The 12850-nt window shown below is 39.0% G+C and overlaps 1 protein-coding gene across 4 annotated transcripts in view; it reads right to left on the minus strand.

Moving 5' to 3' along the window:
• LOC148070438 (low-density lipoprotein receptor-related protein 1-like) overlaps positions 1 to 12850 on the minus strand; it is a 78665-nt gene that overhangs the window by 37223 nt on the left and 28592 nt on the right. For all 4 annotated transcript variants that reach the window (XM_087800553.1, XM_087800551.1, XM_087800552.1 and 1 more), the window contains exons 7-22: positions 11328 to 11490; positions 10502 to 10724; positions 9257 to 9446; positions 8675 to 8818; positions 7934 to 8170; positions 7249 to 7429; positions 5089 to 5311; positions 4728 to 4917; positions 4521 to 4646; positions 3988 to 4128; positions 3416 to 3541; positions 3215 to 3331; positions 2198 to 2278; positions 1300 to 1467; positions 754 to 936; positions 14 to 211 (exon numbers count right to left, since the gene is read on the minus strand). In XM_087800553.1, coding sequence (XP_087656679.1) covers positions 14 to 211; positions 754 to 936; positions 1300 to 1467; positions 2198 to 2278; positions 3215 to 3331; positions 3416 to 3541; positions 3988 to 4128; positions 4521 to 4646; positions 4728 to 4917; positions 5089 to 5311; positions 7249 to 7429; positions 7934 to 8170; positions 8675 to 8818; positions 9257 to 9446; positions 10502 to 10724; positions 11328 to 11490 — 2691 coding nt within the window. The remainder of the gene's footprint in view (positions 1 to 13; positions 212 to 753; positions 937 to 1299; positions 1468 to 2197; positions 2279 to 3214; positions 3332 to 3415; positions 3542 to 3987; positions 4129 to 4520; positions 4647 to 4727; positions 4918 to 5088; positions 5312 to 7248; positions 7430 to 7933; positions 8171 to 8674; positions 8819 to 9256; positions 9447 to 10501; positions 10725 to 11327; positions 11491 to 12850) is intronic.

Genomic DNA, 12850 nt, shown 5'->3' on the forward strand with positions numbered 1-12850 from the left:
TGTTGTCTCTTACCACAGAGTTTCTCATCGGAGCCATCTGGGCAGTCGTCGGTGCCATCGCAGAGTTTCTCCGCAGGCAGGCAGATGGTGGAGTCATTGGCACAAACATGGTGGGAGAGTTTACACACCAGCGCCTCACAGTTTTCTTCATCAGAGTTGTCCTCGCAGTCACTGTCGCCGTCACACATCCAGGCTTTGCTTATGCAGCGGGCTGTCGGGAGAAGAAACTTGGTGAACGTTTCCGGTTCAATTTGAGACAGTTTTGTTACACAATAACAGACCCTTCTTCTGATATAAACTCAAATAAGATATTACGTTTTTGGACTGTCATTCAATTAAAAACATTTAAAAAACAAATTATATAGATGTTCATGGAAATATATATATATACCACTCGCAACAACATTCATTTCACTGTAAGTAAGTAAGTAAGTAATATTAATTTATATAGCGCTTTTCGAGACCAGGGTCACAAAGCGCTTAAACAACCAAAACAATACTCAAAAAAGTACATACTTTAAAGATCAAGATAATACTGAGAACAACACAGGAGTTCCAGAAAATCAAGGAAAAGCCTGGAGTCAGTAGATCATCAAACACAGAGAGAGAGGAAGATCGTTCCAAAGCTTAGGAGCAACAGCCTGAAAAGATTTCTCTCCTCTGGTCCTGAGCCGTGTGCGTGGAACCATAAGTAGATTCTGTAAAACTGTAAAACAATCCTTACAGCAATGATTGCGGCACAAATCTACTGACCAGAGTCTCTGCATCCAAACTTGACGGCCGGGTCGCACATGTGCGTGACGCCCTCGCAGTTCTTCTCATCACTCAGGTCCATGCAGTCCGTGTCGCCGTCGCAGCGCCAGCGCAAGGGGATGCAGAGACCATCCATCAGACACTGAAACTCATCCGTGTGACATCCTCCAGGTGGACGAGTGGCTGCGGGGACACGTATGATTTAAGAGGCTTGAAGTTTGAATCATTGAGCCGACGGCGAGCATGACACGCACAGATGAGGACGGCTCATGATAAGTTTGCTCATTAACTGAAGGAGTCAAGACTTAATACTGCCATCCATCGCTCATCTGATGATAGTGAATATTTTTTATGTCAAAATTATCTTCATGAAATGTGCAAATTATTTCCCTCCATTATTATCATTCAATGCAATCAATTACATTTTGGAAATCTTTCATATTCTATTAAATATTTTATACAGGTCAAGTAATGGCTACTTTTAAATTGCAAAAACAAGTAAAAAAAAAACATGTTTCTCAATCAATCTGCTGTTGAGGATCTGACCCTGGTTCGTGCAGTTGGCATGCGTCTCATCGCTGTAGTCCCCGCAGTCGTTGTCTCCGTCGCAGGTCCAATAATCCGGGATGCAGCGGCCACTGTTGCACTTGAACTGCGCGGTGGAGCACGAGTGACTGCAGCCCGCCTCATCGCTGTTGTCGCCACAATCATTGTCTGGAAGATAAATCACACAGTGAAAAACGATCTGCCTTTTGTACATTATCAGATGCCTGGAAGAGAATGATGTATTAATGAGGGGCAGAAATAAAACATGGTGGGAGTGATGATGGGTTTAAAAATGACAGAAACTGCATAGATCGGACCATGCACCTTGAGGGAATGTACCCAGCACTGATACATTGAGCTTGGCAGCAGAGCATTACAAGCGTCTTTATGCACTTGCTTTTATTGTGCAATTTATAAACATATTTCAACCAATCAGGTAGAATGACCTCCAAACCTTAAAAACTGAGCACAATGGACATTAAGTGGTAGCGGTTCTGGTCCAGCTCTTGGTCCAGTTCAATTAGCAGAAGCAGCCCTAACTTTTTTTTTCAGAGCTTGCCAGACTAAGTGGTATAGCCAGGCGTGCGTTTTTTTTTTTTGCATTTAAGGTGCATGTCGATCTATGCACTAACCGGTCAGGTTTGGACAATTCAACTCATCAGAGCCGTCAGCACAATCCTTTTCTGGAAGACAGAACCAATGGAAGACAGCAGAGTCGACAAGAGCCACGACACACAACAACAAAACAGAGATACAAAGAAAAAAACTGAGGAAATGATGGCTGGACAAACAAATGCATACAAAAGGAAGCATGGGCCCACATGAGGCGCTGAGCTGAGAGCGTATGAATACAGAGAAAATGACGAATACACTTTTGGTAATGATGGAAAATACGAACCGTTATCACAGCGCCAGTTGATGTTTATGCAACGTCCATTGTTGCATGTGAACTGTGTTAGAGGGAAACATGTTGGGTAGGCTGCAAGAGAAGAGAGCAAGTTATGACTCAAATGAAAGGCAACGGATTGATATTAAGATATACAAGTTTTAAGACTTATTAACTTATTTACTCTGAGAAGGAAACTTCAATTTGCAGCAACACAGATGTTAAAACTTAAACAACATAAACATTATCGTCACAATTGGTCAGGATTAATTATTAACATGAATTTAACTGGATTTTGACATTCATCAATTATATTTAAAATGCTAAAATAGTAGCTAAGATCTTGCCATAGCTACTCAGAATATCTACACCTACTCCTGAGTATTTGTAGAGTTTGTGTAAATTCAAGAATGCATTAAAAGTTTTACCTTACCTTAAATAATGTTTGTTACTATAGTAAATATAACCTTTAATTCATATTGCACTGTGTTATGTGAACAATATGGAATGCTATTAAAAACATGATTTGAACATAACAAGAAATACGATAAATCCCATATTAAATAATGAGTTGACGAATGGTTTAAAATCCAGATTATAATTGTGAATTTATGTACATCGTCTCAATACATCACACATTCTTTATATATGAAGAATGTTAAATCAAGAATTAAATACTGATATAATATAGGCTAAAATAAAATATGTAAACAATCATCAGGCATATTTCCTGAATGAGACGTTTTGTCAATAATGGGACCTTCATGCGAAAATCTGTGCATGGATTTACTCGCGCTTCATAAACGAGACCCACTAAATAAATATATATAGCTTATTATTGATTAATTATATATGTAATAAAAAATATATATTTATATGTTATTTTAAGACGCAATATTTAATAGATAATGTAACAACAGCTTTGAATGAATAACAATAAGCATTCTCAACTGAGATATTGCTTCAAAATATCTATGAAAAATTACATTTAAAAGAAATTAAATGAAATATCATAAAATGTAAACCCACCACATGACGCTGGTTCATCTGAACGATCCCCACAATCGTCATCTAGGTCACATGTCCAAGAAATAGGGATGCAGCGCCCGCTAGCACACGAGTACTGGTTTGGTGGACATGTCCGTGCTGACAGATCAACAAAAAGAAATTATTCATATTTTATTTTATTTTTTTTTTTTAGAGTATTATCGATTCAGTTGGACTGATTACCTGAACAAGTTGTGTTGGACTCGTCCTCATCGTTCCCGCAGTCGTTGTCTCCGTCACACAACCAGCGCAGAGGAATGCAGCGGTTGTTCTGGCACTTGAATCTGTCAGTGGGACAAGTGTGCTGGTCTGAAAAAGAGAGATGAGAAGCAGGACAGACGAGAATAGAAGGTGAGGAAGTGTGAAGGGAAGTGTGGTTGTCAGAAAACAAAAAAAATCACTATTTCAACACCATTTGTAGAGAACAGCAAATATTTTTCTTTTATATATAAATTGATGACCTGAATTAGTTCATGTGCTTTAATAACAAAACTGAAGGGACAAAAAGACGTAGGTCCCTATATTAATATTTTTTCTATTCATTGACATGAAATATTGTGTGTATAGTATAGTGTGTTGTGTAATATTTGATGCAAAAAAATGTAAAATAAATATTAAAAACATTTTTTTAGGATATTCTAGAAAACAGTAAATCACAAAAAAATGTGCATCATATATTTAGCTGTCTGCTGTCTGGTAGTGTGAGTGTGTGTGTGTGTGTGTGTATGTGTGTGTGTGTGTGTGCTGTTACTCACGACACAGGTCAGGAGCTTCGTCACTGTTGTCCAGACAGTCATTGTCTCCATCACATTTCCACCGTTCCTGGATGCAGCGGTTGTTTTTGCACGCAAACTCTCCAGACTGACACATGGGCGGCGGCACATATGATGGGTTGGCTGAACAGAAGAAGGAAAAAAAGATTCAATTTACTCAACATTTACTTATGTCAAGCATAGTAGACGTGGACAGTACTAACACCTACATGTCAGTGTAGCAGAATGCTAAAATAATAAGCCATGATCTAGACACATTTTTATCAAAACAAGGATTAAAGTGTCAAAAGTGGAATTACATATCAGTAAGATATGGATGAACCAATCAAATGCCAATCAAAGGTTTAGATTCCACAAGCTGCAAGAGATGACGAAGACTCAATGTGTCGCACAACAACCTGCAATGTGTAGTTCATACAGAAACCAGTGTGAAATATAAAGTATTTCCTCCAAATCTCTTACCCTCTATACAAGGCAGTCCCCAGATATGCAACTCAAAATGTGTCAGGACTTGCCTTTACAGCTGGTGTTGTCAACGGGGTCAAGTATTTGGTCCTCTGCACAGGCACACTGTCGACCACCTGGAATGGCCAGACACAAGCTGCTGCAGCCTCCATTGTATACGCGACATGCGTTGGAACCTGCAGACGATGACAACGTAGATATGATTTCTCATGACCGTTTGGGGATGAAGCATATATGTGTAGTATTATGTCGGACACCTTGTTGTTGCTGAGCGTCGTACATGCGGATTTCGAAAATGGGGGGACGTTCGTTTCGGAGCAAGGTTGCCATGCCCGTGGTGCTGTCCAGCTTGTAAATGCTACCGCTGCGGTACTCGTTCCAGAACAAGAAATGTTTATAGTGGCACAGACCAAAGGCGTGGTTCAGTTCCTGACCCTCGTACACAGTCTATTGAAGCAGGGAAAGCAACAAGATGGTAAAAACTTGCTCTGAAAACAGACAATTACATACAAATCCACATGTATGCGTAATACACTAATGGCAGAACCAATTGTATTATCCAATGTTATCCAAAGAATATAAAATAGTTTCATATATGTATATGAAGAAAAACCTGACCTTGCGTTCTGAGCTGTTCAGGTAAACCATCTCAATGCGGTCATAGTAGGCATCGACCCAGTACAGGATGCCCTGAGGGATGTCCAGGCTCAGACCATTGGGCCACAGCACCGTCTTGCTGGTCAGAAAGACATTCCTGTTGGATCCGTCCATCCATGCACGCTCGATTTTCCCACGCTTGCTCTCTTTAGGATCCTCTTCCCAATCGGTCCAGTACATCCACCTGGAAATATTTTATAATGATAAATTAATACATTGAATGATTTGTCGTCAAAGGCAATTACAATCATTAGAGTCCAATCGTAAAGGTGAAGTATCAAGATCTGGAAAACATATATTCTTATATATATATATGTATAATGCAACTAGGAATGCTTTCAAATATGACAAGTGTTATTCATTTATTTTAACCAATAAACAAACGCAAGAACGTATAAACATAAGAGAAATCCGTTTTGGGGGTTAATTAGTGCATCACTTAATCTAGGTACAGATGCATGCAGTTTTTAAACAAACTATGCTTGAAGATGGTTCCAAACATCCAGGAATAACCACAGATCTTCTGTGGATGTAGGCTTTTTCACATTATTCTGTCTCCGCATATCATTCCAGACACACTTTATCATGTTGTGATCAGAGCTGTGTGGGGACAATACCATCACTTCAAGTGAAAATGCTTAAGCCCCGCCCACTGAAACAGTTTTTGGAAATGAAATCTTGTTTATCATAACCACACCCAGTCTGCTGTGATTGGTCAAACATCAAGGTTTGTACCCTAGCATCATCAATCCTAGAAGTCTCCTACCCCCAGGGACTCTCTGTGATGTAAGCTGTTCATGCTGTTGTTTATACAATGAGCTTCACTCTCGTAACCCATCCTTCGCAGAGATTTCAGACAGGGTAGAACCTTTTTAATTAATGACTTTAAAACATTATCATGATAAGAGACTTACTGCATGTTGAAGAGGAAGACTTGAACATTTGAAACATTTGTCATGAGATTTACATTAGTTGCCCTTTTAAAGTGTAGATGGTTCTGAATGTGGCTGTAGGCTGGAATAGCTGTTACTTAATAAGAGCATAATCATGAAAAATATATGATGAATATTAAACATTTGGTTACCATTGGTGCTTTTTGTACTGTTTATCTGAACTTGCTAAGACATACAGCATTTAGTTATTATTGACTCCTTCATTAGTTTATTTTTTGCGTTAAAGAAAGTACATGTAGAACTTAATTTACACTACACAGCACAGAAAGAAAGGATCACTCCCTAATCCAGCTGATTTGACCAAAACCCCCCCACACTACTTTCCTTGTCATAAGGGCCGCCCATTGAGCACTGAAACATTTCATTGGATCTGCAAGCCATCACACAAAACAGCTGATTCCGATTTGGAAAAAAACGTTTCTGTTGTCTAAATCTTTCAATTCTTTCATCCATCTCCATTTCTTTATTCCTCTTTAAGCATTTTTCTTCCTTTCTCAGCCTGATTGATCACAGGCATTAGTGGAGACGAGTGCCTTTCCCTGGGGATCTGAACGGACACCCATCATGTCACTTATAATCCCCACAGCATGCATGCGTGTTTCTCAGGGGAGAGCCTGGAGGTCGGAACAATAAGACACATCCATGCTAAGAGCCATTTAAAAGAGACGTGGAGACAAACGTCTGGAAGTCAATAATTTGTCGTGTTATTTACAAAATGCTTATGTTCACAAAGTACAGCGTGAAGGAGGACCTCAGCTTTCTGGGTAATAAAATGAAGGGCAGTCAAGGTAAAAGTTGGTGAAAGGGACTGTGGTGGAAAATGTGGACTTGAGAGCTGTTAATCGCTTTTTAATGTCATTAACAAGCGATAACAGATGCTGAGATAAAGTACCCAGACGTACGAGTCCGCTCAGACACTATATGAATCAGCATCTCAAACATATTAGCAGAATCACCAGAGAGCTAACCAGACTAAATAACCACCTCTCATTAACTCTCATTGGATTTTGAATGACCACAAATGAGGCCATAGACCTTAACGCATCATTGACTAGTTTTAAAGCAGAGTCCCGGGGACTGCTTATTACTCCTGCTCACCGGCTATAAACCAAGTCACTGTGAAATCAACTTCCACAAACATTAACATCACACCCGTCTTTGCTCGTACCCGTTCAGAGGATCCACGACGATGGCACGGGGGTGAGTCATCTTCCCTTCAATGAGAGTTTTACGAGTCTGGGAGGCCTTTTCCAGACGAGCCACGCTGATGGTTTTCTTGGGTCCATCATCAGTCCAGTATAAGTTGTCTGCCATCCAGTCTACAGCCAATCCCTCCACGGTGTGGATCCCTGAGGAAAAATCCGGGCAAGTGTAGGTGTTAACAGTGTGTCATTTGAGAATGTTTAAATTCCAGCCCCTTGAACAGATTTAATGTGGCCCCTCAGCTCTGTTGTAAACTCTGTTATTCAAGACAGAATATAACATGAATAACCTTATTTTAGATGAACAAATGGCAAGATCATGACTCAAATTAAATTAACCCATGGTTTTGATGCCGATTATTAAATATTCCTAATACTTTAAATAACATACTTAATAAAATATCAACTAGATTAATACATTCTATTTAACCTAAATAAAAACAATCTAAGTTGAGTTGGTATATAGATCCGAGGTTTTGTGTTTTGGTCTATTTAGCTTTATTTGACTCCAATCCAATCGGATCAGGTTCAAGATGGAATCAGAAATACATGCTGCGTCTAATAATACACAACATTAAATGATCCTAGATGAAAATATTCACCAAGAAATGTACACAGGTTTACCTCATCGATTTATCCACGAGTACCTACCTTCCTTCAGAATCGTATCCCTCTCCGATCCATCAATCTTCTGTCGTCCGATGACATAGCTGGTGGCATCAGCAAAGTAGATAAACTCGCTCTCAGCATGAAAGTCCAGGGCTCTGGGGTTCATCAGATTCTCTATGGGAATCATGTACTCATCAGGCACCTTGGCATTCATGTCCATGCCCCGGATCACCCCTGGGCGACCTTTGCCGTACACAAGGAAGAGCTCGTGCTCAGGTTCTGAAGCAAAATGGAAAGACAGAGCTCATTAACTCACGTTTTTGGAATCTGCTTTTGTTCTGCATCCATAGCATCGCTCACAGATTTTAGTCAAAGAAACAGTCACCACCAGTCACATGATACTTATGTAGCATCCAGAGATCTTACTCAGACAACTGGAGAAAAGCAATTTATGGTCTCCGTAATACTTAGAGTTGATAATAAGTGTTGTCACAGCCTGAAGCAGATATATCATTTCCCAATGCAAGCTAACCAGAAGAAGGGATATACGATCAAGTACAGGCCAGAAAACAAAAAAAGAAATATGATGAATGATTTATTGTTTTATACATTTTATATGGTTTATTCCTAATGGCAGAGAAAGTATAAATATGAATGTAATTGACAACAGTGCAAACCATGCATCTGAACCCAGGCTTTACTACAGATCAGTGAACCCATCACATGCCTGTAGAGGCTTCTTTAATCAGCGCCGAAAGTTGTGGAGCGTGAAGCAAAACTCACTTTTGCACGACTTCCCATCACTTCCCAGGCTGAATCCGGAGCGACAACGACAGGTCCGGGTCTTGTGGCCGTTTCCCAACAGACAGATATCGGAGCAGCCTCCGGCTTTTCCGAACTGGTCGACCTCACATGCATGGCTGCGAACTGCAAATTAGCACAAACAAAAACATCAGATTAAATGTCTCTAAGTAGCTTTAGAGTGGGTCAGCATCATGCACTCAAACCCTAAGTTTCTGTTTGTAACATTCCAGAGTTAAGAGTGCAGGATAAAACGATAAATAGTTATATGAGACACAATTGATACATTCTTTACATTCAGGGGGTCACCAACTGCCGGCTTAAATCAAACATAAAAAATAAAATATTTTATGCAGTAAACAAAATATCTTAAAATGAATATTAAAAGGGCAAATCATGTCAAAAACCTAACGTTCCTGACATACTTAAACTTAAATCAACACCGTTTTTTAAACCGATTGGAATTTGTAAATACAATATAAAAATGTACTGGTCTTTACGGACCACAAGCTTTTGACTGGTCAACTTCACGATTAAATAAATAGTGACAGGAAATGCATGTACCTGGTGGCTGCCGTCTCTGATGATACACGTGCAGCGCTCCTCCCTTGTCCACCCGGGTCACCACCTGGTAGTCGGTGCTGTTGAAGCGGTTCACCCGGATCACGCTGGTCTTTGGCTGCATGTTGGCATTGTCGGAGTTTGTGGCATAGAGATAGTTTTCAAAGACCGTCAGTCCGTAGAGATGCTCGATCTTTAGTAAAGAAGACAGAAAAGGAAAAAATGTTCAATTTAATAATATAGAAACATGGACATCAAAATAGATTAAATATTAAAAGCAAATTATTTCTAAAAATGTATAAAAACAAAGTTAAGAATTATAAAATCATAGATCACTAAAAAAAGCATCCATTCAAGTGCCAAGGAGCTACATGATGATGAATGAAAATGAAACAAGGAATCATTTACACAGAAACGAAAGTGAATATTGAGCTGATAACTTTCGGAGAAGTTTAGTTGAGGTCTGCCTGTTCAGTTGGCTTTGATGTAGTCAGAGTCAGACATTATCAATTTATTTCTGAAGGTGTTGAACTTTCGACATATGTAATAGATAGTGAACACATGGAATTATCGATCATTAGGGAATATCTGACAAGCCTTGCAAAGTCAGCTTTTCAAAATGAATAGTAATTTATTGATTATATGCTACCATCTTCCAAAACAAAAATACATATAAATACTGTATACTTATATACACACACACACACAGTAAATCAAAATATAATATCAAATTAATCCCACACATCACTGTACAATTACTGTTATTTTGCAGCCTTACGACACATAAAATACACAATTTGCTTAAAGAGTTGATTTGAGCTTTGATTGTGTGTAATTGGCTGGTAGAATAACGGCACACACTGTCCCCTGGTCCAATAAATGTCAGGTTTTACAGATGCTAAATACCATAAAGGCAACACAAAGTCCTGGTGAGTAAATTAAGGCCATTAATCCAGAAATGATCAAAGTAAAGCCACATTAACAGCCAGTGTGCTTCAGACCTGCTTATAAGGCATGATTAATCAACAGCTCTAATAAAAAGACAAATGCAGGGCTTCTTCACTTGGCCAGTAACTCACCGCAGGAGCACATTAGATTGTATCCCAGGAGAAACATAACATGTATAAAAGACACACAGGCATCAGTAAATAAAGGAAGCGGTGGTATTGAAGCTTTGTTGGTCACAAACCTCAGGATTTATAAGCGATTATATCTCAGGTACGAGGGTTTGGTGGAGACTTTTCTTACCAGAAGGCCTTGAATGATGGTGTGTCGATTCTTCCCTTCATAATCCACCACTTCGATGTAGTCCAGGTAGGCGTCGGCCCAGTACACCAGCCTGCTGACCAGGTCCAGCGTGATGCCGTGTGGAAAAACAATCTTGCTGTCCACCAGCTTGGTTCGGTTCTGGCCGTCCATGTCACAGCGCTCCACCTTAGGTATCTGGCCATAGTCGGTGAAGAACACTTTCCTGTAGTTGAAGAGCAACATGCAACGTTTTTAACACCAACATAGTTTATATATTAAAATAAAGTACATACAAAACTGTTGTCATACTCCTACAAATGTAATCACGGAGTAGTTCATTTGAAGATTAAAAAATAAAGAATATATGTAAATATATGTAACATATAGAAACATTTTTGTCAGTCATCATCCTTCTCATCTTGAAAAAAACATATTTTCCTTTCTACGAAACAAGAAAAAAACTAAAACAAACGTTAAACACAATTTTTGTTTATGTTGAATTAATGACATGATCTATGGACACATGGATAATTCAGTTGTTGTCTTATTTGTCCGATGTACAGACATTTACCACAAAATACCTACCACTTCCCTTTAAAGAATTTAAGATATTCACACGTTGTACAATAAACCGGAAGTCACAAAATACACCGAAACCCAGAACTGAAAGGGCGATCAGAGGAACATCTGTTACTTACTTGGGAAATGCAAAAACTATGTATAATCAGTCTAAATTTGGGTTCATTTGCAGTACAGAGGAATGAAAACATGCTAGCAGCTTGTGTCATAATATCAGCATCTCTTTGAAAGAAGGGAACCAACTGACCCCATGGTGGGGTCGAGGGCGATGCCTTTGGGGTTGTAGAGTTCCTGGTCCAGAAGAGTGACACAAGTTTGTCCATCCTTGTCACACACGAAGATCCGGTCGTCCACGTCATCCACAAAGTAGAAGTTTCCTGTGAGCCAGTCAATGGCCATCTGTTCCACATCTGCACAGAGAACCAGGAATGTGATGTGGACTCAGGAAGTGAAGAAAAAAGTTAAACCAGTTTTCTTTTGACATTGTTCTGACGATTAGGAGCTTAAAAGAGTGAATGTTAAACATGCATCAGTCCTTTGAAGCAGAAGGATTTCACGTCCATGTTCTGCAAAGCAAGGATATTTAGCCTGTCCGTCAAAGTCACGCTGACCGGCTGGATTTAAGACGTTTGTTGCTCTGAGGACGTTTGTGCTGAAACTAATTGATGACAGGTGTGTATCTAATCTATCCTTCTGCTCATTTAACTGATCTCACACACTGCCAGGATGTAGTTTGTTGAGTTTTTTTGTCAATCTTCAACATAAGCTGCTGCTTTGTGAAGCTCCGCCGAGTGTGGCACGAAACCACAGCTAGAAATAGTTAAAGGATTATATGAGACATGAATGGAGAGAAATCCCTTCTCCCTGTTGGGTTAACTCTTTCTCTCCCCTTCCTTCCCAAAATATTAGACCATTACTCAAATGAAAACTTTTGTCAGAGCAATGTCAAACTACTCAATCACTGTGTAATGTCCCACTGGAAATGTTATGGAACGCAACCGGCAGCAGCGGATTATCCATTCTGTTCGGAAAGTGATCGGCTTCCCTCTTGCATCATGGCAGGAACGGTATGTCACCAGGACATGATGGCAGGATTGCAGTTGACCGCTCAACTCTCTCCGGACGAAACGATCACAGATCAAGAACTTGTTCTATCCCATTTAATTTTATTTCAGTCAATTATTGCATTTTATTTAATTATTTCATTTCTGTACGTTGTGTAAGAATTTTATATTATTAATAGTATTGTTTTTATTTAATTTATAAATATATATATATCAATTCTTCTAAACTTTTAACACTACAAAAGATTCCTCCATTGTGTTTATAATACTTTAAGTTCTGAATAACTTATTATCAAGAAAGAATGTAAAATGTTTAGGTACTAGCTTCTATATTAAAGTCTTTTTTAAACTCTCTTTTCTTTATCATTACATTTATACAAACAAATCATTTTTTAGCTGTATAAGACAGTCACATGAAAAATAAAACAAGGTGGAATAATCATTTTTACATGACTGCCAGTCCGTCTCAGATTAACAGGCTCTTCAAACTAATCCTTAAAAAACTTAAACGGATGAATTATTTCATTTGCTGTGTATTGACTGCGTGTTTATGGCCGTGAAGATATAAAAATAGAAAACTTTTTTTTTTACAGTTTATGTTTAGTAGTGGTAAATAGTACTTTTTACACCACTCTCAGGATTTAAAGATGAAAACATGCATGGGATAGAAAGCAGAGTAGGGGCGGGGGCTTCACAAGCCACAGGA

This window comes from Callionymus lyra, chromosome 10 (genome assembly GCF_982586985.1).
Source record: "Callionymus lyra chromosome 10, fCalLyr1.hap1.1, whole genome shotgun sequence".
NCBI lineage: Eukaryota > Metazoa > Chordata > Actinopteri > Syngnathiformes > Callionymidae > Callionymus > Callionymus lyra.